Here is a 25,796-nt window from a genome sequence, read left to right on the forward strand (position 1 = left end):
GAGGGACTGCATTTTATTTTTAAGGTTATTCATGGTCTTGGGTTCCTTCTGTTTGCTTAGCCATCCCCTGTGGTATTGTTCTAATTTTCAGGTTGAAGCCAAGTTACCTCATAGCTACATACCAGAAAGAGAAATAAATCCCTTCCTTTAAGAAGATGGCACAGATTTTTTTTTTTTAACAGTATTATTCTGTTGATATCTCACTATCCAGAACTTAGTCACATGGTTGCTCCTGATTTTAAAGGAGCTTAGGAAGTGTAGTCTCTAGTTGGTAACTCTGTTTCCCACTGGGGGTAGGGAGGGGGAGAAATGTTTTATTACTAAAAGAAAGAAAAGGAGAATGAATACTGGAGGACAGTTGTCATTCTCCCACTCCAGAGTTTGAGAGTACCAAGACCACTCTTGTACCAAGTGCAAGTTTGGGGATCCTCAGGACCACCCTCACTCAGGTACTCAGGTTCAAGAATTCTTTTTTTTTTAAATTTTAAATTATTTATTCATGAGAGACACAGAGAGGCAGAGACATAGGCAGAGGGAGAAGCAGGCTCCATGCAGGGAGCCCGATGTGGGGCTTCATCTCAGGATCCCAGGATCACAACCTGAGCCAAAGGCAGATGCTCAACCACTGAGCCACCCAGGTGCCCAGGTTCAATAATTCATTAGAAGGACTCAGAACTCTTGAAAGCTGTTGTGCTCATGATTATGATTTATTCAGTGAAAGGCATAGATTAAAACCAGCCAAGGGAAAAGGCACATAAGGCACAGGTGGAACTTCCACTAGTCCTCTCTCACTGGAGTCTGGGACAGCACTAACTTCTGGCAGCGAGTGACAGTACACACAAAGTATTGCAAACCAGGGAAGCTTACCCAAGCCTTATTGTCCAGAGTTTTTATTGGAGTTTGGTCATGTGGTTATGGTTGGCTACCTATGTGCCTGACCTTTAGTCTCTAGTCTTTCAGGAGGTTGATGATGCATGACCCAAAACTTCCACCATAAATCACATTGTTTGACTGTTTGCAGTGGCTCATAGTCCCTAGGTAAAGAAAGACATTTATGAAGCAGGACATTCCAGGGGCTTAGAGATCACCTTCCAGAAACCAAGGGCAATGGCTAGTCCTCTTTTTGAGTAAGGTTAATTTTTTACTAGATAGCTGCTTCTGCAGATAGGCACATCTTGTTTTCCAGAAGCATAGACAGCATTGCATAGTATATATGCCTTCATTCTAAAAGCTTTTTATTCTTAAGTGAATCATGTACATTTTAAAAACTGAAAGAGACTGGGTTTTGTCAGGTTCAACTCTATCCACAAAAAGAACTGAATCTGTGTGATTTGCTTAAGTTCAGAGAACCCATTTAACAAAGTTGATACTGTATTTGGATCTCAACTTCTTATGAGTATGGACTTCTTACATTTGGAGTCTAGATGGAACCTAATCTGTAGGACCTATTTTCTTCCTTTGTCCATGCGTGTCTGTGAACTACTGTATCTGACGCACACAGATGCTAGATTCAAAGCATCTGTTTTGATAAATTGTGTGAGGCTGGTTCAATTCAAGATGAATATTCTTACTTTTCAGAAGTTTATTATGTTGGTAATATTGTTAGTTTTTCCACTGAAGATTGGGGACTGTTACAAGTTAAGTGTGATTTTGTACCACAAACCAGCAATGCAGCCTTATTGAAAGCCTTTAGTCTTTCTACTCTAGCAGGCAGCCAGGTACAAAATAACTAGTATTTGGCCTACATACTCCACAGATATTTGTGAACATAAATAGTAAATGTAAAGACCTCTTTGAAAAAATAAAAGTACTAGAGAAGTTTAAAATACAAAAAAAAAAAGAAGTTTAAAATACTACTAGTATGTTTAAATCTAAAGAACTTAAATGTTAAAAATTTCATACTTGAAGGAAATATAAACTGTCAGTCAAAAGGTGAATTTTTTTTAAAGATTTTATTTATTTGAAAGAGAGTGAGTGAGCAGAAGTGAGCCTACGGTAGGGGGGTGGGCAGAAGGAGAAGCAGACTCTGAGATCATGACCTGAGCCAAAGGCAGATGTTCAACTGACTGAGCCACCCAGCCCTCCCAAAAGGTGAAATTTTTAAAAGATGGTGGAAATATGGTAATTTTCTCTTTCATTTTTTTCTCTCCTGTATTTTCTCCATTTTCTGCAGTAAACATGCAGTTCTTTTATAAATAGAGTGAAGCAAACTTTAAAAAAGGACCCCATCAAGACCAAATACTGGCAATATGACAAAGCAGTGTATCTTTGTGTGATAAATCATGAATCGGTGGATAATAGAAAATTTCTCAAGAAAAGATGGAAAGATCAGACTCACTTCTAGAAAGGTTTATGTACCCAAGTCTATCAGCTGTTGTTTAGACAGTGCTGTGTATGCTATAGCCACTTTTATTTGGTGGTTTAAAGTTCTCTGATTTCTGTGTGTATTTTGGTGTTGATCAAGAAGTTATCTCCTATAGTTTAGGGATTCTTTCATTGCACCAGAAACAGTTGGTCATAGGAAAATGTCTCAGTATACTGAAGGTGAGGGAACCAGGTTAAAAACTTTACGAGTCCTGTTAGGTTAGGAAGAATACTTGGTTGAAATCTCTAGAAATTTTATATATTTTTCAAAGGTATTTTAAATATATACAGTATTCTTAGGATGTAAACTGTCAGTTTGGTTTTGAATCTCTAAAAGCAAATACATGGTAAAGTCTAGAGCTGCTTTTTGTGCTTCTTGGTAATAGTTACAAGGGCCTGGGGATCCCTGGGTGGCTCAGCGGTTTAGCGCCTGCCTTTGGCCCAAGGTGTGATCCTGGAGTCCCAGGATCAAGTCCCACATCAGGCTCCCTACATGGAACCTGCTTCTCCCTCTGCCTGTGTCTCTCTGCCTCTCTCTCTCTCTCTCTCTCATGAATAAATAAATACTCTCTCTCTGGCTCTCATGAATAAATAAATAAAATCTTTAAAAAAAAAAGTTACAAGGGCCTAATGTCCATCACCTAGGTGTCTGATTTTTGTTTTTAATAGATTGATGAGAGTCTTCAAAGTTAAAGCCTGACTAGTGTGTGGATATGTCTAGAAGATTCTACTTCTCTGGGTTATGAAATTCAAGAATCTCTGTGCCCTTGTAATTTCAGCAGTGTGGGAACTATATAGATCATGATGGTTTCTATGGTTGAATCAACCTAAAACCTCAGAACAGCTGTATTTTTCTATTTAAATATTACATAAAAATTTGTTTATCTGATTTTAAAACCTTTACCATGTAAGGACAAATAAGAGCATGTTGGAGCAGTCATTGTCCAATCATGTTAGTGACTATGTGCTAGCACTTCGTTTACTTAGTCACTTCTGTGGGCAGTACTTGGTCCTCATAAATTAGTTCTGCAAATGGCTTCCCACTGTCTTCTCCAAGAAAAAAAAAGTCCTACATATTGCTATATAGGTTCTTGGAGGAATAGCCTTTTTCCCAGTGTTGTACTCCAAATGAACATTACAGTTACCCTCTTCTCTGTAGCTTGCCGGTCTCTGTGATCCCAGCTGCCTATGGAATGTTTCTAGGGTCAGAAGTCCTTTTTTTCTTTGCTTATTTTTTAAAATTTTATTTTTAAATTTTTAATTGAGGGAAAGTCACATGTAAAAGTTACCATTTTAACCATTAAAAAAATCTTTTTAGGGGCACCCGGGTGGCTCAGTCATTGGGTGTCTGCCTTTGGCTCGGGTCAAGATCCCAGGGTGCTGTGATCAAGCCCCACATCAGGCTCCCTGCTCAGCGGGGAGCCTGCTTCTCCCATGCCCTCTGCTGTTCTCACTTGTGCTCTCTAGTTTCCTTGGTCAAATAAATCCTAAAAAAAAAATTTTTTTTAAAGGTTTATTTGAGGTAGAGCACAAGTAAAGGGGAAGGGGCGGAGGGAGAGGGAGATGCATCTCCCTGCTGAGATGGGATCCATCCCAGGTTCCCCAAGATCATGATCTGACCCGGAGGCAGACACTTAACCGACTGAGCCACCCAGGCACCCCATTTTTAACCATCTTTAGGTGGACTGTTCAGTGGCGTTAGTACATTCACACTGTGTTATATAACTGTCACTACCATCCATCTCCAGAATGCTTTTCATTCAATAGCTAAAACTCTACCCATTAAACTGTAGCTCTCCATTCCCATTCCCCTCAAAGCCCCTGGCTACTCTTGTTTTACTTTCTGTCTGACTACTTTAGGTACCTCATAAAAATGGAATCATAGCAGTGTTTCTCTTTTTATGACTGGCATAGTGTCTTCAAGGTTCATCCATGTTGCAGTGTTTGTCAGAATTTTCTTCCTTTTTAAGGCTGAATTATATTCCATTGTATGTATATGTCACATTTTCTTTATCCATTTATCCATCAGTGGACACTTAAGTTGCTTTTTTTTGTTGTTGTTTCAAATTTTTATTTGAATTCTAGTTACTTAACATATAGTGTAATAATATTGGTTACAGGGGTAGAGTTTAGTGATTCATCACTTACATACAACACCCAGTGCTCATCACAAGTGCCCTCCTTAATACTTATCACTCATTTACCCACCTCCCTCCGTCAACCCTCATTTTTTTTCTCTATAGTTAAGAGTCTCTTATGGTTTACGTCTCTCCTTTTTTTTTTCTTCCCATATGTTCATATTTTGTTTCTTAAATTCCAGGAGTGAAATCATACGGTATTTGTCTTTGACTTATTTCACTTAGTGTAATATACTCTAGTTCTACCCCACAGTGTTGCAAATGGCAGGATTTCATTCTTTTTGATGGCTGAGTAGTAAGTATTCCTCTGTGTGTGTATGTGTGTATGTGTGTTTCTTTATCCATTCATAAGTCAATGGACATTTGGGATCTTTAGTTTGGGTATTGTTGATAATGTTGCTGTAAACATCGGGGTGCATGTGCCCCTTCAAATCTGTATTTTTTTTCTCTCTTTTGTTTAAATACCCAGTAGTGCAGTTGCTGGGTCATAGTGTAGTTCTATTTTTAGCTTTTTCAGGAACCTACATATTGTTTTCCAGAGTAGGTGTACCAGCTTGCACTCCCACCAACAGTATAAGTGAGTTCCCTTTTCTCCTCATCCTCACCAACATCTGTTGTTTGCTCTGTTGTTAATTTTAGCTGTTCTGACAGGTGTGAGATGGTATCTCATTGTGGTTTTGATTTGTATTTCCTTGATGGTGAGTGATGTTGAGCATCTTTTCATGTGTCTGTTAGTCTTCTGTATGTCTTCTTTGGAAAAAAGTCTATTCATGTTTTCTGCCCATTTTTTAACTGGATTATTTGTTTCTGGGTGTTAAGTTTGAAACATTCTTTGTAGATTTTGGATACTAACACTTTATCAGATACCTCATTTGCAAATATCTTCTCACTTCTACCTTTTGCCTATTGTGAATAATACTGCTGTGAACATGGGTGTACAAATATCTCTTTGAGACTGTGCTTTCAGTTGTTTGGGGTATATACTCAGAAGTGTAATTGCTGGATCCTAGGGTAATTCTATTTTTAATTTTTTGAGGAACCACCATACTGTTTTCTGTAACAGCTACATCATTTTACATTCTTACCAACAGTGTACAAGGGTTCCAATTTCTCCACATCCTTGCCAACACTTAGTTTCTGCTTTTTTTTTTTTTTTAAGATTGTATTTATTTATTCATGAGAGACAGAGAGAGGCAGAGACACAGGCAGAGGGAGAAGCAGGCTCCATGCAGGGAGCCTGATATGGGACTCGGTCCTGGGACTCTGGGATCATGCCCTAAGCCAAAGGCAGACATTCAACCACTGAGCCACCCAGATGTTCCACCACTCAGCTACCCAGGGGTCTCTTCTGGTTTTTGATAGTATCCATCCTAATAGATAGGAAGTGATATCACACTGTGGTTCTGATTTGCATTTACCTAATGATTGGTGATGTTGAGCATTTTTTCATGTGCTGCTTGGCCATTTGTATATTTTTAGAGAAATGTCCATTGAAATCATTTGCTCATTTTAAAATCCGTATTTTTTTTAAGAGAGAGCATGTAAGCAGTGGGAAGGTGGGGGGAGGGAGAGACTATCAACCAGGCTCCATGCCCAACTTGGAACCTGATATGGAGCTTGACTTCATGACCCTGAGATCATGACCTGAGCTGAAATCAAGATTTGGATGCTCAACCAACTGAGCCGCCCAGGTGCCCCAGTTTGTTTTTATTGTTAAATTATAGGAGTTCTTTATATATTCAGGATATTAAATCTCTTATCAGATTGATGATTCTAAAATCTTTTCTCTTGTGGGTTGCCTTTTCAGTTGATTGTGTCCTTTTGCTGCACAGTTTTAAATTCTGATATAGGGATCCCTGGGTGGCGCAGCGGTTTGGCGCCTGCCTTTGGTCCAGGGCGCGATCCTGGAGACCCGGGATCGAATCCCACATCGGGCTCCCGGTGCATGGAGCCTGCTTCTTCCTCTGCCTGAGAGGCAGAGACCTGCCTCTCTCTCTCTCTCTGTGACTATCATAAATATAAATAAAAATTTTAAAAAAATTTAAATTCTGATATAGTCCAGTTTATCTGTTTTTCTTTTTGTTGACTGTGCTTTTGATGTCATACCTATGCCATAGTTAATGTCATGAAGTTTTTCTCCTGTATTTTCTTCTAGAAGTTTTATTGTTTAGGTTTTTGATTCATTTTGAGGTAACTTTTTGTGTGGTGTATCATAAGGATGCAACTTAATTCTGTTGCATGTGGATATCCAGTTTTCCCATTTCCTTTGGCAAAAAGACTGCTTTTCTCCAGTGAATGGTCATGGGGAAGTCTTCTTAAATACATGTCTCTGGGGTGTATCATACCATAAACCAGTTATTAATAACTAGGTCCTTAAATGTTAGAATTGACAAGCTAAGGTAAAGAAAGAGACCTTGAAGAAGAAAAGAAAGATGTTGAGTATCAATATAGTAGAGAACCAAAGGTAAACTTACTTTACTTCAGACTTGCCTAGTGATGATCTGGGTGGCCACAGGCTACTTTCTTTACATTTGTGTCATATGCATGAATTAGTATATTACTGTAATATATGCACATTCATTCATCCATTGCATATTCATTTGTATATTCCAATTCTGCAGCTGTTTCTTAACTATTAAATGAAGATAAGATAAACCCGTACATGTACACAACTAGACTAATAAAACTGCATAAAAGCCATTCAAAGAAAGTATATTTTGTTTTGTTTTATTTTATTTTAAAGAATTTATTTATTTGAGTGAGAGAGAATGATCAGGGAGGAGGCTCAGAGGGAGAGGGAGAAACAGACTCCCCACTGAGCAAGGAAGCCCAATACAGAGCTCTATTCCAGGACCCTGAGATGATGACCTGAGCCATAGGCAGACTTAACCGACTGAACCATCCAGGCACCCCTAGCCTATATATTTTTGAGTTACAGATCTGTAACTAACAGATTAACACCAATGAATATGTATTTGGGCAGTTTCTGGATATGTAGTGGGAGTTTTGCTGGTGTATAAACTGTTTAGAACCCTATATTAATAATTCTTCAGGAAATAGATGGAATACCACTTTTGCATGAAAATTATTCCTCCTGGTGGGTAGGTCTTAAAAGCCACCATTAATCATAATAAAGCAGACAGAAGTTTTGTGGGTTTTGTTTTGTTTTTTAGTAGGATTTGAGTAGCTGCTTTTGAGAAGCAGCACATTGGAAGTCCAGAGGGAACTGATAACTGTGTGCTCCAGCAAAAGATGAAATAAAGTTAGGGGAAAAGTATGAATAAGTAATTTTGATATACTTTTTAATAAGCAGATCCTTCATAAGACTCTTCGTAGGGTTTTGAATATCCCTGTTAAGAGAATGAAAGAGGCAGTCTTTAGCATTGCAAGGAATTTAGGGTCCCTGGGCTCATAAATACAGCTGCTGTCCTGTTCGGGCTCAGCTGGTTAGCTGTTATTCTTTGTTGACACTGGGGGCTGGGCATGACTGCACTGACAGCTTCTCATTTTGTTGGTCTTAATAATTTCATTACTTGAGGACTGGTTAATAGGTGAGTCTTTCAAGGGGTGGAACTATTCCATTTTCAGCACCTTTTGTAGTCATATATGGGAACACAGAACACAGCCAGAAGTTTTTAGTTCATTCATTTTGGTTTTGGTCTTTTTCCATTGAGCTTTTTCTTTCTTTCTTTCTTTCTTTTTTTTTTTTTTAGATTTTATTTATTTATATGAGAGACAGAGAGAGAGGGGCAGAGACATAGGCAGAGGGAGAAGCACACTCCATGCAGGGAGCCCGATATGGGACTCAATCCTGGGGCTCTAGGATCATGCCCTGAGCCGAAGGCAGATGCTTAACTGCTGAGCCACCCAGGTGTCCCCCATTTGAGCTTTTTCTTATTCAGACCTCAGATCACTTAAAACTTTACAGAGCAGGTTGTTGGAGTGGATTTAGAGAGTGGACTCTTACCTGCTTGCTCTTTACCCAAATTCTGTTTCCTCTGTGCCACATTCATCCTATATATTGAGTTCATGGTTCCATAGGGATTCTACTGAGCACTAGTCAGTCAGACTTTGCTTTGTAGGTGAAGAGATATGAAGCTCAGTGCTCTTGGATTCATCCCAAGTCATATAGCTAGGCAATGGTAAAACTGATTAAAGCCCAGATCTTGTGTCAGTAAATCTATTACTCTTTCCATTATGTTGTACACCATGGATAATGCATTTAAAATAATGTTGTGTGTGCTTTATAATCTTCAAAGGGTTACCACACATGTGGTCTCATTTGATTTTCACTCTGTGACTTGGTGGGGTAGATTAGTATAATAACAGCTAATGTTTATTGAAGGTATAACCTAAATGCTAGGGATAAAGGTACTTTTGCATATATGAGTCATTTTTTATCCATTTTTTAACTAGTTTTTTAAAACCATAGCAGTTGACTTCTGTCGATGCTGCATAAGATGTCCATAGATTATTCTAGGTAGTTTATTACGGTTTTAGAAACATTTATCACTTTCCTCAAGGTCATCAAGCACTGTGGGACTAGACTGGGAATCCAGTCTGCAAGAATTTTATCAAGAAGACAATTTTTATTTACAAGTCTGATAATTGGATGGCTTGTTGATAAAGGGTTAGCAGAGTTAGTCAAGAGGACACGTAAGTCAGAGGTTGCTTAGAACAGAGAAGATGAGAACTGTGTGAGTTTTTTTTGAGGATTATTTCTATCAAGCTTTGGTATCCTGACTTAACTGCTCTTTTCCCTTCTATGGTAAGTCCGATTTGAAAAAGTAAACCAGTCATCTAGAGTGAAGAACTCTTGTCTTGAATATGGCTTGGGAGCCTCTTTTTTGAAGCTCCATACTGGTTTGCAGAAACATAAACCTTGACTTACCACTTTGTAAGAATAATAGGTTTTTATGTTAGCTGTTTCCTGATTTCACACTACAAAGGAAGCACTGTAGTCTTCAGAACCCCCTAAATGATTTATACTTAATCCCACCTGTTGTGTGGTTCTTGATAGCATCAAAAGCATGTATCATTGACTAATCTTGTTTGTGTACCATTTTGGGAGGAGGAAGTGTATCTTATTTCTGTTTATTAAACAGCACAGAATGTCAATCTTTGGAAAGTTGTTTTAAAATAAGAGAAATAGGGGCACCCTGCTGGCTCAGCCAGGTGAGCACGTCCTTCTTGATCTTGGGGTTGTGAGGTGTTTTTTTTGTTTGTTTGTTTTTTAAGATTTTACTTATTCATGAGAGATGCAAAGAGAGAAGCAGAGGGAGAAGCAGGCTCCATGCAGGGAGCCTAACATGGGACTCGATCCCGGGACTCCAGGATCACGCCCTGGTCAGAAGGTGGCACTAAACCGCTGAGCCACCGGGGCTGCCCGGGGTTGTGAGTTTGAGCCCCACATTGGATGTAAAAAAGAAAATAGAGAAATTAAAAAATAGGTAAGGTTAAATATACAAGGTACAGTTTCAAATACAGATACACTGGGGTACACCGTACTGAGACATTACTCTTGCTACCTTCCTTTATTTCTTTCATATGCATTCATTTTCTTTATTCAGCAAGAATTTATTGACTTTCTATCATATGCAAAATTAATGACTTTTATATATATAGTATGTTCTTCATATTTTTATTTTATAATGTTTCGAGTATGAGAAAGGAAAAAAGTGTGGGTCTAACTGAAGTAAGTGAAGTATGAATAATCTTTGATGCTGTGTACATATGAACAGAAGTGTGATAAGCCTACTTATTACTTGCTTCCTGTCATCTGGGTTTCTCTTTTATTGACCTTACAGTTTAGGTTGTCAGGTAGCTTTGCTGCATGCCAGATTGGTCTGTTACTACTCTTTGCCAGCATCATAGATGTGGGTTATGTAGTTTTCTTTGCGTCCAGAGTTAGTTTTTTTTTTCCTCCCTACCCTTCTTGCCTAAAATCTTTCCCTTCAGTTCATTTGTAGAGCTAGTTAGTATTTCCTTAATTGGTGCTCATTTCTTTTTAGATTGTAAAATATTTGAACTCAAACAAAAATGTCTATAATTTTATTTATTTCAGTATTGCCTGTGATAATATGGTGCTTTATACACAGTAATATTCCATTAGCTTTGATCTATGGGTAGTTTAATGTGATGTCCCTTATACACATTATCTGAATTATTTCTTAGATGCTATAATTGTGTATGCTATGAGAAGTAATCTATAGTTGTCTGCTGAACTATCTAGCATCTATTGTTTGACAGAAGAGAGTTACACAACTGATGTCATACAAGAGTGACAGTGATAAATTGCCACTCCTGATATTCAGCATATGCCAGATTTGCAGTTAGGTTTTTTTTTTTTTTAAGATTTATTTATTTATTCGGGGGGGGGGGGGCAGAGGGAGAAGCAGGCTCCATGAAGGAAGCCTGACGTGGGACTCAGTCCTGGGTCTCCAGAATCCCACCCTGGGCTGCAGGCAGTGCTAAACCGCTGTGTCACTGGGGCTGCCCTGTAGTTAGGTTTTTATCCCAATCCACTGTCATAGGCCATCTTAGTCTATACGTAGATTATTGAAATGAATTTGATAGGACAAATTACCTTAAGTCTTTTCTGGAGTAAGTAAAGGAGATGTGCATAAATAAACATAGAGCATCACAACTGTTACATAATCAGATTCTAAAATTTGTTGCTAAAGTATATGGATATAGTATTTTTTATATTTGATTTCTGAAAATAGTTCTTTAGTGTGTCTTGCATAGAATACAAAAGGGAATTGTGAAATAATTTTAATCTAAAATGGAGCCAGAGGATATGAAATGAAGAATCTTAAGCATATGCCCTCAGAGGAATAAACTTAAAAACTTAGGGACTGATTTCCTGTACGTGCCTGATGTACAGAAGATGGAGTTTTCTCTCTTGACCAATGAAGAGCTGCCAAGAATCTCTCCTCATCCTCATGCCTTTGAATTTACTGCTTGGACTCTAGCTGAGCTTCCCCCCTTGGCAGTCCTTGCCCATAAATACAGTCCATCCCAAATCCTCAACTTGTCTTATCCCAAACTTGCCTATAGCTTGGTAGAGCATACATTTCCCAAATTAGAATTCCTCTGCTTTTGTCAAATAAATTCAATTTCTGGTAATAAGAGCTTTCCTCAGTTTTCCTCTTTATTTAGGTTGACAGAAATCTAGTAGTCAACTACCCAAAACTCTTACGGTAAAAGACCCAGACAATATAATAATTGAAACTCAGAGAGATGGAAATGTCCCAGAGATCAACGAAACCAGTTAGTGGCAGAGCCTGGATTAGAAATGGTTCCTCATATCCTTACTCTTTTATTTATAATCTTTTGATTGACTTGTGCTTTATATTATGGTACCAAAAAAAAAAAAAATCAAATTGACTGTCATTCAGTCAGTATTTAACAATGGTTAATCCAGATATTTATTGTTTTCCTTGCTGCATTTTTTCCTGTAATTTTGACCTTCCAAGATAATTTTTCTTCTACCTGAGGGATGTATTTTCAGAGTTCTTTTGCAAATGTGCTTGTGGCATTAGCTTCTGTTTTTATTTGCCCAAAATACCTTTATTTCATCTTTCTTGACAGCTTTTCTCTGGGTATAGAATTCTAAGTAATTCTTTTCTTTCAGCACTCCTGTCTTTTGACACTATTGTTTCTACTGAAAAGACAGCTGTTGTTTAATTGGTGCTCCTTTGAATATTTTGTTTTTTTTTCCTTTGAATATTTTGAATGGATTCTCTGCCTTCCACACCCATGACAGCTACTTATTTATTTCATTGAACATAGTAAGCATAGTTTAATTTTTAATCTGGGTTAAAGTCAGTATCTGGAGTCTGTGTAGGTCTGTTTTGTTTCTGTTGGTTCTCACTCTTGTGATCTTACTACTTAGTGTGCCTTGTTATATTTGTATGCCAGACTTTATATTTTCAAGATGATTTTCAGAAACATGGGAAGGTTGGGATGTTGTCATCTTCCATAGAAGGTATACATTGCTTCAGCCAGATGCTTTGGAGCACTGAGGAGTCTGGGATCATCTTTTTGATTTTCTTTTTCCATTATAATTCCAGTATAGTTCACATACAGTATTAGTTTCAGATGTACAATATAGTGATTCAGCAATTCTGTACATCACTCAATGCTCATCATTAGTGTACTCTTTTATCCCCTTCACCTATTTCATCCATCCCCCCTCTCACCACCTTTCTAGTAACTATCAGTTTGTTCTCAGTCTGTTTTTTGGCTTGTCTCTGTTTTGTTCCTTATATTCCACTTATGAGTGAAATCATATGGTATTTGTCTTTTTCTAACTGGCTTATTTCACTTAGCATTATACTCTAGATGCATCCAGGTTGTTGCAAATGGCAAAATTTTATTTTTGTAATGGCTGAATAATATTCCATTGTAGTGTGTACACACACACACACACACACACACACACACACCACCTCTTTATCCTTTCATTTATCAGTGAATACTTGGGCTGTTTCCATAATTTGGCTATTGTAAATAATGCTACAATAAACATCTTTTCAAATTAGTGTTTTCATATCTTTGGGTAAATACCCAGGAGTGAAATTACTGGATCATATAATTTACTTATTAGAAATAATATAATTTATTTTAAAAATCATTTAGTTTTTTGAGGACCTGTGTATATTTTCCACAGTAGCTCTACCTGTTTGCATTCCCACCAACAGTGCAAGAGGATTCCTTTTTCTCTATATCCTCACCAACACTTGTTTCTTGTGTTTTTGATTTTAGCCATTCTGGCAGGTGTGAAGTGATAGCTCATTGTAGTTTTCATTTGCATTTCCCTGATGACAAGTGGTGTTAGGCAACTTTTCATGTGTCTCTTGGCCATCTGTATGTCTTTGGAGAATGTCTGTGTCTTCTGGCCATTTTTAATTGGATTATTTGTTTTTTTGGTATTGAGTTTTATAAGCTCTTTGTATATTTTGGATACTAGCTCTTTATGGGATATGTCATTTGCAGATATATTCTCCCACTCAGTCGGTTGTCATTTGTTTTGTTGATTGTTTCCTTTGCTCTGCAGAAGCCTTTAATTTTGATGTAGTCTCAGTAGTTTATTTTTGCTTTACTTTTTCTTGCCTCAGGAGACATATCTAGAAAAATCTTGCCAGAGCTGATGCTCTCTTCTAGGATTTTTATGGTTTCAGGTCTCACATTTAGTTCCTTAATCCAGTTTATTTTTGTTACATGGTTTAAGAAACTGACCTAGTTCCATTCTTTTGCATGTAGCTATTTTTCCCAACACTATTTGTTAAAGAGATTGTCTTTTTCCCATTGTGTATTCTTGCTTTCTTTGCCAAAGATTAATTAACCATATAATGGTGGGCTTATTTCTGGGCTCTCTTCTGTTCCATTGATGTTTGTGTCTGTTTTTGGGCCAGTACCATACTGTTTTGATTACTACAGCTTTATAGTGTATCTTGAAACCTGAAATTGTGATAGTTTTGTTTGTTTTGTTTGTTTTTTCAAGATTGCTTTGGCTCTTTGGGATCTTTTGTGGTTCCATACAGATTTTAGGGTTATTTGTTCTAATTCTGTGAAATACGCTGTTGGTATTTTAATAGAGATTGTATCAAATGTGTATATTGCTTCAGGTAGTATTGCTTTAACAATATTGGTTCTACCATCCATAAGCGAGGAATATCTTTCCATTTGTTTTTCATCTTCAGTTTCTTTCATCCCTGTTTTATAGTTTTCAGAGTACAGGCTTTTCCCATCCTTGGTTAAGTTTATTCCTAGGTTATTTAGTTATTTATTTGGTGTAATTATAAATGGGATTGTTTTATTAATATCTCTGTTCCGTTATTATTGGTGTATAGAAATGCAGCAGATTCTTGAATATTGATTTTCTACCCTGCAACCTTAACAAATTCGTTTTATCAGTTTCAGTAGTTTTTTGGTGGAGTCTCTAGGGTTTTCTGCATACAGTATCATGTCATCTGTAAATAATGAAAGTTTTCTTCTTTACCAATTTGGATGCCTTTTATTCTTTCTGTTATCTAATTGTTGTGGCTGGAACTTCCAGTACTATTAAATAAAAGTTGTGAGAATGGACATCCTTGTCTTGTTCCTGATCTTAGGAAAAAAAGCACTCAGTTTTTTTTTTTCATCATTGAATATGGTGTTACCTGTGGGTTTTTTGAATATGACTTTGTTATGTTCTCTCTAAACCTATTTTGTTGAGGGTTTTTTGTCATGAGTGGCTGTTGTACTTTGTCAAATGCATTTTCTCCATCTATTGAAATGATCATAGGATTTTCCCTTATTTTTTTTTTGTTGATGTGAATATTGAACCACCTTGCATACCTGCATCCCACTTGATCATAATGAATGATTTTTTTTAGTATATTGTTGGATTTAGTTTGCTAATATTTTTTTGAGGATTTTTGAATTAATGTTCATCAGATAATGGCCTGTAGTTCCCTTTTTTTAGTAGTGTCTTTATCTGGGTTTTGATATCCAGGTAATGCTCATAGAATGAGTTTGAAAGCTTTCCTTCCTCTTCATGTTTTTGGGATAGTTTGAGAAGAACAGGTGTCATCTCTAATTTAAATGTGTTCTAAAATTCACCTGTGAAGCCATCTGGTCCTGGACTTTGTTTTGTTGGGAGTTTTTTAATTACTGATTCAATTTCATTGCTATTAATTTGTTTGTTCAGATTTTCTATTTCTTCCTGATTGAGTTTTGGGAAATTATTCTTTCTAGGAATTTATTTCTTCTAGATTGTCCAATTTGTTGGTATATAATTTTTCATAGTCTTTTATAATCTGGGGTACCTTGGTGGCTCAGTTGGTTAAGTGGCTGCCTTCAGCTCAGGTCATGATCCCAGGGTCCTGGGATTGAGCCCTGCATCCAGTTCCAGCTCAGTGGGGAGTTGGCGTCTCCCTCTGCCCCTCCCCCCTGCTTGTGCATGTGTATACTCTCATAAAATCTAAAAAGGAAAATATATTCTCTTATAATCTTTTATATTTCTGTGGTGGTGTTTGTTATTTCTCCTCTTTTATTCTGATTTTATTGATTTGAATCCTCTTTTTTCTTAATTTTTTTTAAATGAGTCTGGCTAAAAGTTTATCAGTTTCGTTGATTTTTTTTGTTTCAAAGAACCAGCTCATGGTTTCATTGATCTGTTCTGTTGTTTTTTAAATTTCTGTTTTGCTTATTTCTAAATAAATAATCGTTATTATTTCCTTCTTTCTCTACTGCTTTAGGATTTTGTTTTTTCTTTTTTTTCTACATCCTTTAGGTGTAAGGTTAGGTTCTTCATTTGAGATTTTTCTTCTTGAGATAGGCCTGTATTGGTATAAACTTCCCTCTTAGAACAGCTTTGGTGCCTTCCAAAGATTTCGGGCCATTGTGTTTTCATTTTCATTTGTCTTTAGGTATTTTTTTATTTCCTTCTTGGTTTCTTGGTTGAGTCATTCATTGTTTAGTAGCATGTTACTTCCATATATTTGTGTTCTTTAGGATCATCTTAAATTACCTTCAGAGATTGAAATAATCCAAGGCAAGATATGTTTTTTGGCAAAATTGGGTGTACTTCCAGTTTACTTACTCCTAGGATCCTACTCCCAAGTGTGGAGATTTATATTCTTGGAGGATCCTTAAATTCCAATTTTTGTTCCCTTACTATTTTTGTTCCCTTGTTGTTTTTTTCCCCCAAAACCTGGTCCAGCTTTTCAACCACACTTTTATAATTGCCACATGCCCTCAGAGGAAAAAGCTGTCCCAATCTGGGAAGGCCAGGTGAGATGGCAGGTTTTCTTTTTCATCTTCTAAATCTTGACCCAGTAATTTTTCTTTATTTTCTGCACCTTCTATGCCTTTTTTTTTTTTTTTTTTTTTTAAATAATGTTTTGTCTAGATTTCCTCTTCCTTAGCAGGAAGGTTGATCCAAATAACCTAGTTTACAATTTGTTATGGGATTTCTCAAAAGCAGAATTTGAATGTATAAAATAAAATATGTTTCTTGTTTTTTTTCCCCCCCTTTTTTGGTCTTATTATTTGAATCCTGAACCAATATGAGTTTGCTGTGCTTGGTCAAGTTAGTGGAAATGAAGAAATTACTAATTTCAGTGTCTCATTCCTTTTCCTTTTCAAAGCTTAAACGTTTGTCCGGAATAGCTGTATTACTTTGGAATAGAGGAAGAACCTTTAAAATTTATTTATTTTGTAAAAAAATTTATTGCAAGTTTGTTTCATACTTTTCTACCCTCATTAAACCACTGTTAAGGATTTTTTTCATATTGGCCTTTTGCAATAGTTACCCAGTAGATCTTAAATGAATAACACTTTTTTTTTATAAATAGATTTTAATTAGGAAATATTTTATTTTATTTTTTAAGATTTTATTTATTTATTCATGATAGTCACAGAGAGAGAGAGAGGCAGAGACACAGGCAGAGGGAGAAGCAGGCTCCAGGCAGGGAGCCCGACGTGGGATTCGATCCCGAGTCTTCAGGATCGCGCCCTGGGCCAAAGGCAGGCGCCAAACCGCTGCGCCACTCAGGGATCCCTGAATAACACTTTTAAATAAGTGATTAGCCAACTGAATTAAACTTTTAAAATATATTTCATTCTTTAATTTACCTTCATTTAGCCAGTGAATTGTTGCCTTTAATTTTTGTGAGTATGCATCCTTAACATATAATGGCCAGAACTCCCAAATTTTTTACTTGTAAGGAGAGAAGTATAGATTGAGTTTATATGAATCAAGAACTATGTGCTAACATATTTCCCAGACTCCTTTTAGAGAAGTCTTGAGGGACTAAACAAAGCGAGTCTCTTAAAAACAGAACTATTTAGCAGAGCAAATATGGTAGTTCTGGGACTCAAATGAACACATTGTATAGCCATGCCCCTACATTTGTCAGACTGAAAACAACACCGTCTCTTCTCTCCACAAGCATCCACGACCCCTAATCTGGGTTAATCCCCTTGCCTCCTATTTGCAGAGCTCTTGCTCATGCGCCTTTTCTCTCTATTGGACTTATTTTAAGAGACTGTCTATACATAACTTTTAGGCCTCTTTTAAGAGTAGACAGTAAAAATTCATAATTAATACGAATGTCAGCAAGGGAAAACTATAAACCATGCAATATATCAAATAAAGAAATATTCGAAAGAAAATATCTGCTGTTGTTTTTGGCTAAAGTGTCGTATTTTAAGGTGCACTCAGTAACAGATTCTTGTAATCTGATTTGACTTGGATAAAGTAACAGAGCTTCTCCAGTAGCTTATTAATTGGTACTAACTTTTACATTGTTAGTAGAAGAAAAATAACCTAAATAGAGGGCATGTTAATTTTGTGAAGGGCAATGCAGTCATGTCTCAAGATGTAGCCATATAGCTAGAAGAATTCCATAAGGAGTGTCATTAAGTGTCTGCTTTGACTTCTGAACAATTTATATCTTGCTAACCACTAAGCCAGCTGACACTGGAGATAAGCCATCATTTGGTCAGTTTGGTGGTTTAATAGGATAGTGGGTCAAGTGTAGCCTTAAGGAGAATGCCAGACTTAATAGTTTATTATAAGTGATAATCTTTCTACATTATTTCCCCTAGATGTGTTGTTTTAATTGATTTCTTTTAAGGGTTTTTGCATAATATATGAATTACATCTATTATGTGACTGCATTCTTAAGTGTCTAGTATGTAATAGCAAAGGCAGTTTAATAGCCATTTCAGAGGGCAATTCATGAAGGAAAATGTTTTCTTGGGTTCTGTTAATACTAATTAATGTTAATGAGTAAGCATGGCCACATTAGTCTGATTTGGTGATTCTTTATGCATATGTATATTAGGTTTGGTGCTTAGGAATACATAAAAGTTTTTACTATAAAATTAAATTTATAAAAGTTATAATTTAAACCTGATACTTATCTATCAGAGTGTTTTAGGAACATTTTCATGTATGAAGCAGGAGAATATATGTTTTGGAAAAAGTTTTAGCTTTCACAAATTGAATATTTGTGAAATATTTGAGTTTCTTTTAAATTCTCATTTTTCTTGATTTGAAATAAAATGTCAATAATTAGACATTATAATATAAAATTTACGGTTTTGTTTTGTTTTTTTCCCTTAATACAGAAGCTCCACCATGAGACGAGGTGGATGGAGGAGGCGAGCTGAAAATGATGGCTGGGAAAAATGGGTGTGTTTTAAAAGAATAAAAATACTTATATTTAGTTGTCTAGGTATTTTTCATTCTTCTTGTAGATTATATATTATATTTTTTAAAAGTATAAATCACTTTAGATATCAACTCTTCTGAGGTTTCACAACGTATTGAAAGTTTGTTTAAACTTTTTAACACTTGAACTTTATTTTATCCTAAGGAAATAAATGTTCTGGTACACAGATAATAATTTTGATAATTTTATTGCAGCATTGCTAGTAGTACTGAAAAACAGGAAAACATAAGATATATTGTAGGTAGGGGATTGGTCAAATAAATTACCTTTGTTCAACTATTATTTAGCTTTTTCTTCTTTCTTTCTCTCCTCCCCCTTCCTCTCCCCTTTCCCCTCCCTCTCCCCTTCCTGTCCCCCTTCCCCTCCCCCCTCCCTTCCTTCCTTCCTGAGAGAGAGGGGTGAGGGGCAGATTGAAAGGGAGAGGATCTTAAGCAGGCTCCATGCCTAGTGTGGAGCTCAGTGTGGGGCTTGATCTCACAACCCTGAGATCATGACCTGAGCTGAAAGCAAGAGTTGGGTGCTTAACCAACTGAGCCACCCAGGTGCCCCTTACCTTTATATTTAAACATGGCAAGATGGCCTTGACTAAAAGGTATGATATAAAGGACTATTATATATGAGCCTGTTGTTCTAAAACCTCTATATTCTGAGACATAGTAATAAGCTTTCCAAGTAGATTGATTAGCTCCAGAATTTGGCCACTGAATCATTTATTTTAGTATCTACATGTATGGAGGGCTGTACTGGTTTGTTGAACTGTTTCATTTTACTTTAAGTTACTAATTTTAAGCTTCCTGTATTCAGAAGATAGTGGAAGCCAGTACTCTTACTGATCACTTGTCAACTTTTTAATTGGTTTAAATTTCAGTGTAACTTCTGCTGGACTTTGTAGATAAGAACAAGATTTTATGGCATTAAACATTATTTTTGACCTACCTTTCTCTGATTTTAAAGTAACTGTTATAAGAATGTGATAAAATAATTAAAAACTGAAAAAAAATAAAAATTGAGTTGATAGAGGGGAAAGTCTTCCTTGACCTGCCTGTTTTATTGCCTTGCCTTATGGTTAATGTTTATAATTATACCTTATGTTGTCATCATATCTTGGTCACTAGCATAGAATAGGGTCCAGTTTATTTATTTATTTGTTTGTTTGTTTAAATGTAAGTTTCCTTAAGGAAAGGGGCTGAAGAAAATATAACCTTTGTGATTGGTTTACCTTTTTTTAAATTCTAGGGTGGGTATATGGCTGCCAAGGTCCAGAAATTGGAAGAACAATTTCGATCAGATGCTACTATACAGAAGGATGGAACTTCATCTACGATTTTTAGTGGAGTCGCCATTTACGTTAATGGATATACAGGTTGAGTCCTTTTAACTTTTTAGGTACCCTATTTTGGCATGTAGTGTTATTAGGATTGAGAGTGATTTGTTTTAAATTCTGTTTTTATTTATCTTCTATATAAAAATGATAAAATCCTCTGCTTAAAGTCTTTCACTTTTCCTTTTTTGTACCCCCTGTACCTGCCATTGTGTTTTTCATTTTAATTTTTTTGAATTACCATAGTTTTAAAAAGCCAAAGGAGGTTGAAAATGGAAAACAGTAGTCGTCTTTCATAATCATCTGACTGGAAACTCATCACACATGTGTGAGGCATGTACACTGTAAGCTTCAGTATAGTGGGATCTGGTAGGGCCATTTCATTGGTGAACTGTAATTATCCATAGGTCTTTTTGAGCTGATTGGGGTAGAGGGTGGGGAGTGTGTTGGGTTTCCCAGAATCTTACTTAGAGAAGGTATAAACCTAGCTGCCAGCATTTTGGTTGTCATGGGGGAGAGATGGTGGCACAGTTCTCACAGTTTAGAAAATAGAATTTCCTTTAATATTCCTCTTCATTTTTTATCCCCTCTATCCACTTCTCCCCTCCTGTATACCTGTTGTCATTGAGTCCATTCTCTGGAAGGGATAGGATGGTCTTCTTTGTGAGTCGGAGTGGAGATCTGGATTTCTGATTTGTCTCTTAGACATTTCAGCCATAAATTCCTTGTTTCATGACCTTTTCACATGGCCACTTTTGAAGGTGCCCAGTGCTTTTTCTGGGCACTGAGTTTCTCTTGCTTTCACTGGCACCAAGCTGACTCTTCTTGTTTCCACATAGCCAGCTTAGATTTTACCTTTCTCTAATCTATAAAGTCAGTTATCACTTGTCTGTTGGCTCTCAGCTTTTATTACTAAAATTTTCATTCTCTTGAGAATTCCTTTCCTCTTGAGATCATTGTAGTGGTTTTTTTTTTTTTTTTAAGTGAATGGCTGTAAGTATTTGTGTCATTCTGTTATATTTATCCCTCTCTGCTTCTCAGCTGGCTGTACTTGCTTATCTTTAAGGTCTCTTTCTACATCACTTCCCCTCACTTGTCTGATTATCTTCCTACTGGTGTAGGTGACTTCTAATGCTCCTGTGGAGCTAATGGCTCTTTAGTATCTTAGCATTTATTGGATCTTATTGTAGTTGCTTGTGTACTAGATAAGAGGAAGAGCTACATTTTCATTTTCATTACTGTTGTATCCTTGGTGTCTCTTCAGTGACTGGGCATTAACTACTCAGGAAATATTTGTTGAATTAATGTTAAGTTTTAATTAACAGATACATTTTCCTGGTTAAGTTTTTTCAGGCATTATTGACCATGAATTTCATCTAAGAATGTTTTCTCAAAATGAATGCTGGTGCAGCTTTGGGAAAGTTGGTAAATGCAACTTTTCTACTTAGGTATCCTGGAATATTCAAGCTTCACAGACTTTCCTGAGATGCATTATAAAGATTAAAAGTGTTTAAAAAAAAAAAAAAAAAGGAAAGAAAGGAAACATTGTGTGTTATATTAGCCAGTAATGGAAGTCCCCAGTTAATGGGGGTGCACTTATTCATATAAGAAGAAAGAGAGATAACCTTGTGTGAGGGAGGAAAAAAACAATAGCGATCACTACTATGGTTGGGAATTTGAAATTCTAATTCTACTTTTGTCACCAATTTTTGTGTGACCATAAGACATTTTCTCTGTGGACACATTTTATTCAGACCCATTTTATCCCCATCCTTTTCATTATTAACCCTGTCCTTTTCATTATTTTCCCTGTCCTTTTCTTTAGGATAGGGATAATACTAATTTTTGCTCTTAGGATTTACATCATAATTCTACAAGTAAAGTTCCATTTTGTTGAATTTCATAGGGACATGCAAACTGTGATGATACAGTTTTTTTTTTTATGGAAAAATTTTGAGTTTTAATGAGTATTCTGTCAGTTTGTAGATAAAAGAATTGACAACCTCTGTGTAATGAATTAGCAGTAGTCAATTAGTGCTTTAGATGCAGTAAGACTAGTGGAAATGCTATATTATTGTTGATTCTTAATCATGCTCCCCATAGACTTTAACACTTCAAGTTTTCTTGATTCCTTTAAAGTTTCCAGTTCTACCAACTGAACTTCTCTTTGGTGACTCCCATCCTTTGCAACCCAAGTAGCAGTGAACTTGAGATTAAGAAAAGATTCTGCATCTTTTGGATATTGTGTGTCTGTCAACCCATTTTTTTCCCCCCAAAAGAAGATCTTTTCCCTGCTAAGGTTAACCTCTTGGCCTTCCATCCCGTTGTGTGTGTGTGTGTGTGTGTGTGTGTGTGTGTGTGTTTTACGATTCATTTATTAATTTGAGAGAGAGCATGTGTGTGCATATGTTAGGAAGTGGACAGAGAGAAAATCTCAGGCAGGCTCTCTGCTGAGTGGAGCTTGACACGGGGCTCGATCATGACCTGAGCTGAAATCAAGAGTTGGATGCTTAATTGACTTGGCCACCCAGGCTCCCCATCCTGGTTTTTTGTTTATTTGTGTGTTTTAGGATTTAATTTATTAGAGAGAGAGAGAGAGCATATGAGTGGGGTAGGAGCAGAGGGTGAGAGATAAGCAGACTCCTCACAAGGAGCAGGGAGTCCGACATGGCGTTCAATCTCAGAACCTGGGGGTCATGAACTGAGCTGAAGACAGATGCTTAACTTATTGAACCATCCAGGTGCCCCCCCATCCTGTTTTTTTAATTTAACTTTTTTTTCTAAGATAATTGTAAATTCATATGCCATAGTAAGAAATAATACTGAGACATACTATGAACTATTTGCCTGGTTTGTCTTGTTGGTAACATCTTATAAACCATAGTAAGATATCAATCAGGAAATGGACTTTGAAACAGTCAAGATAGAGAATGTTTCCATACCACAAAGATTCTTCATGCTACACTTTTATAGCCACACCTGCTTCCCTTTTGCTCTTAGCCCCTTTTTAATCCCTTTAACTACTAACCTGGTCTCCACTTCTATACTTTTTTCATTTCAAGAATGTTACATGTATAGAATATATGCATATAATATTTTAGGATTGGCTTTTTAAGTTCAGTGTAATATTCTGGAGAGTCATCCAAGTTGTATATATCAGTAGTTTTTTCCTTTTTATTCCTGAGTTGTATTCCATTGTATCGGTGTTCCACAATTTGTTAACCATTTACCTGTTTAAGAACATACGGGTTATTTTCAAAACATACGATTTTGGCTCAGAACATTTGTGTATAGGTTTTGTGTGAACCTAAGTGTGCTATTGTTGGGTCATGCATATGGTAGTTGCCTGTTTAGTTTTTTTTTTTTTTTTTTTTAGATTTTATTTATTTATTCATGAGAGAGAGAGAGAGAGAGAGAGGCAGAGCCCTAGGCAGAGGGAGAAGCAGCAGGCTCCCCACAAGGAGCTGGATGCAGGACTCGATCCCGGATCCTGGGATCAGGCCCTGAGCTGAAGGCAGATGCTCAACTGCTGAGCCACCCAGGTGTCCTTCCTGTTTAATTTTTTTTAAGAGACTGCTAAACTGTTTCTTCATAACTGTACTATTTTATTGTACATTCCCATTAGCAGTTTGTGAGTGACCCAGTTTCTCTGTATTCTTGTTTTGAGCGTTTTTAAAAACATTTTGATATATGTGTTCTGATATCTCATTGTGGTTTTTGTGTTGTAATTGTTCTGCATCTTCACCAGCATTTGATGAAGACAAATTGTTTTTTTTTTCAATTAATTTATATATTCTCCTAGATGTGTAGTGGTGTCTCATTGTGATTTTATTTTGTATTTCCCCAATGTCTAATGATACTGAACATCTTTTGCTGTGTTTATTTGCCATCCGTATGTCCTCTTCAGTGAAATGTCTATACATGTCTTTTGCCCATTTTCTAGTTGGATTGTTTTATATACTTTAGAGTTTTGAGAGTTCTTTATATATTCAACATGTTACTCCTTTGTCAGATATTTTTTGTCAGTCTGTTGCTTATCTTTCATCGTTTTCTCATGGTCTTTTGGAGAACAAAGTTAATTTTCTTGAGATCTAGTTTATCTATCTTTACCTTTATGAATTGTGCTTTTTTTTCTTTTTCTTTTTTGTGCTTTCAATTCAGTAATCTTTGTTTAATACTAGATCTCACCAATTTTTTCCCAAAATATTTTCATGGTATTTTATTATTTTATTTTATTTTATTTTATTTTATTTTATTTTATTTTATTTTATTTTATTTTATTTTATTTATTTTATTTTCATGGTTTTATGTTTTACATTTAATAAGTTCATGATGCATTTTCAGTTAATTTTTATTAAATTTATTTTTTTGGTGGCCTGTGGATATCCAGTTGTTCTAGCTCTGCTTCTTAAAAAATTTTCTTCCAATGGATTACTTTTGCACTTTTGTCAAAAATCAGTTGGACCTATCTGGTTCTCTGTTTTATTATATTAGTGCATGTGTCTCTCTTCACCAATACCAACCACATGGTTTTGATTACTGTGCCTATAGGACTTAATACCAGGCAGAATGACTATTTCCATTTTCTTCTTTGGCAGGATTATTTTAACTATTCTAAGGCCGGTGCCTTTCCATATAAATTTTATAATAAGGTTGTCTGTGTTTATAAAATAAATACCTTGCTGAGATTGTGATAGGAATTACATTAAGCCTGTAGATCAATTTAAGGAGAATTGACATGTTTACTATGTTGAGTTTTCCAATCTGTGGACCCTCCATCCCATTTTACTCTGCTTTAGTTGATTGTCAACAATTGTATTTTCTATGCTGCTTGTGTGTTAGGAACTATAAACAGAGATGATGATTGCTGGAGAATGTGGGTTTTGTGATGAGTAAGTAATCTCAGAGTTTGGTAGAGAGGAAGATAGGTGGCAACACAGGAGAGAAGTTATTGCCTTTGAGAGTTAGTCTAAGTCATTCATAGAGGAATTAACCCTTTAAGCGGGGTCTTGGATAAATAGGATCCTGACGTACATTTCCCCCTTTATATTCTCTAATTTTGGTCATTGGGCTTATTCTGATATTTTTGGTTTTTTCTTTATTCTTTCTTGCTTTTGAACTTCTGTTTGTGCTTTTGCCTCTTGTGATAAGCTTCTTTCCTCACTTCTGTGAATTGAAATTATATTCATCCATTAAGACTCAGATTACATTAGATTTTTGTCTCCATTGCTAAACCAGTCCATAGTATTTAAATTTCATAGTATCATTGCTAGAAATATTTGACACCTAAGTCTTAAGTTGTCAGGCCTTATTGTGTATTATGTTTTTTGGAATCAGAAAGCTCATTTTATGTCATAGCACCTAGCCAAATGTGGATCAGAGGTAGCACTGTAGGGCCTTAAATTTGCTATTCCATCTGATGTCCTTGGGTCTTAACCATTCTCATCTCTGATCAAATGTCACCTCCTCTGAGACTTTTCCCTGACCATCCTTATCTAAGATAAGTGTACCTTGCCCTCCAGTTTCTTTCCTAACCCCTTGTCCAGCTTTATTCTCTTCATAGAATTTATTTGTACCTGAACTGGTATCATTTATCTTATTAATCTTCTGTGTGCCCAGTGAAATAGAAGTACCATGAAGCACAGACAGGAATCTTGATCATTGCCATATCCCAGGGGCTAGAACCTTGCCTGTCACATTGTAAAATGCTCAGTAAATATTAGCTAAGTAAATGAGTGAACAACA

General features: G+C 36.3%; 1 protein-coding gene across 5 annotated transcripts in view; it reads left to right on the forward strand.

The window, feature by feature from the left end:
* REV1 (REV1 DNA directed polymerase) overlaps positions 1-25,796 on the forward strand; it is a 96,617-nt gene that overhangs the window by 11,832 nt on the left and 58,989 nt on the right. For 3 of the 5 annotated variants that reach the window (XM_077915037.1, XM_077915038.1, XM_077915036.1), the window contains 2 exons: positions 18,627-18,690; positions 19,967-20,093. In XM_077915037.1, the coding sequence (XP_077771163.1) occupies positions 18,637-18,690; positions 19,967-20,093 (181 nt within the window). In that variant the 5' untranslated portion in view covers positions 18,627-18,636. Of the gene's footprint in view, positions 1-18,626; positions 18,691-19,966; positions 20,094-25,796 lie in introns of those variants that run through there. The other 2 variants (XM_077915039.1, XM_077915040.1) reach the window with 1 other exon arrangement.

Source organism: Canis aureus, chromosome 11 (assembly GCF_053574225.1).
Source record: "Canis aureus isolate CA01 chromosome 11, VMU_Caureus_v.1.0, whole genome shotgun sequence".
NCBI lineage: Eukaryota > Metazoa > Chordata > Mammalia > Carnivora > Canidae > Canis > Canis aureus.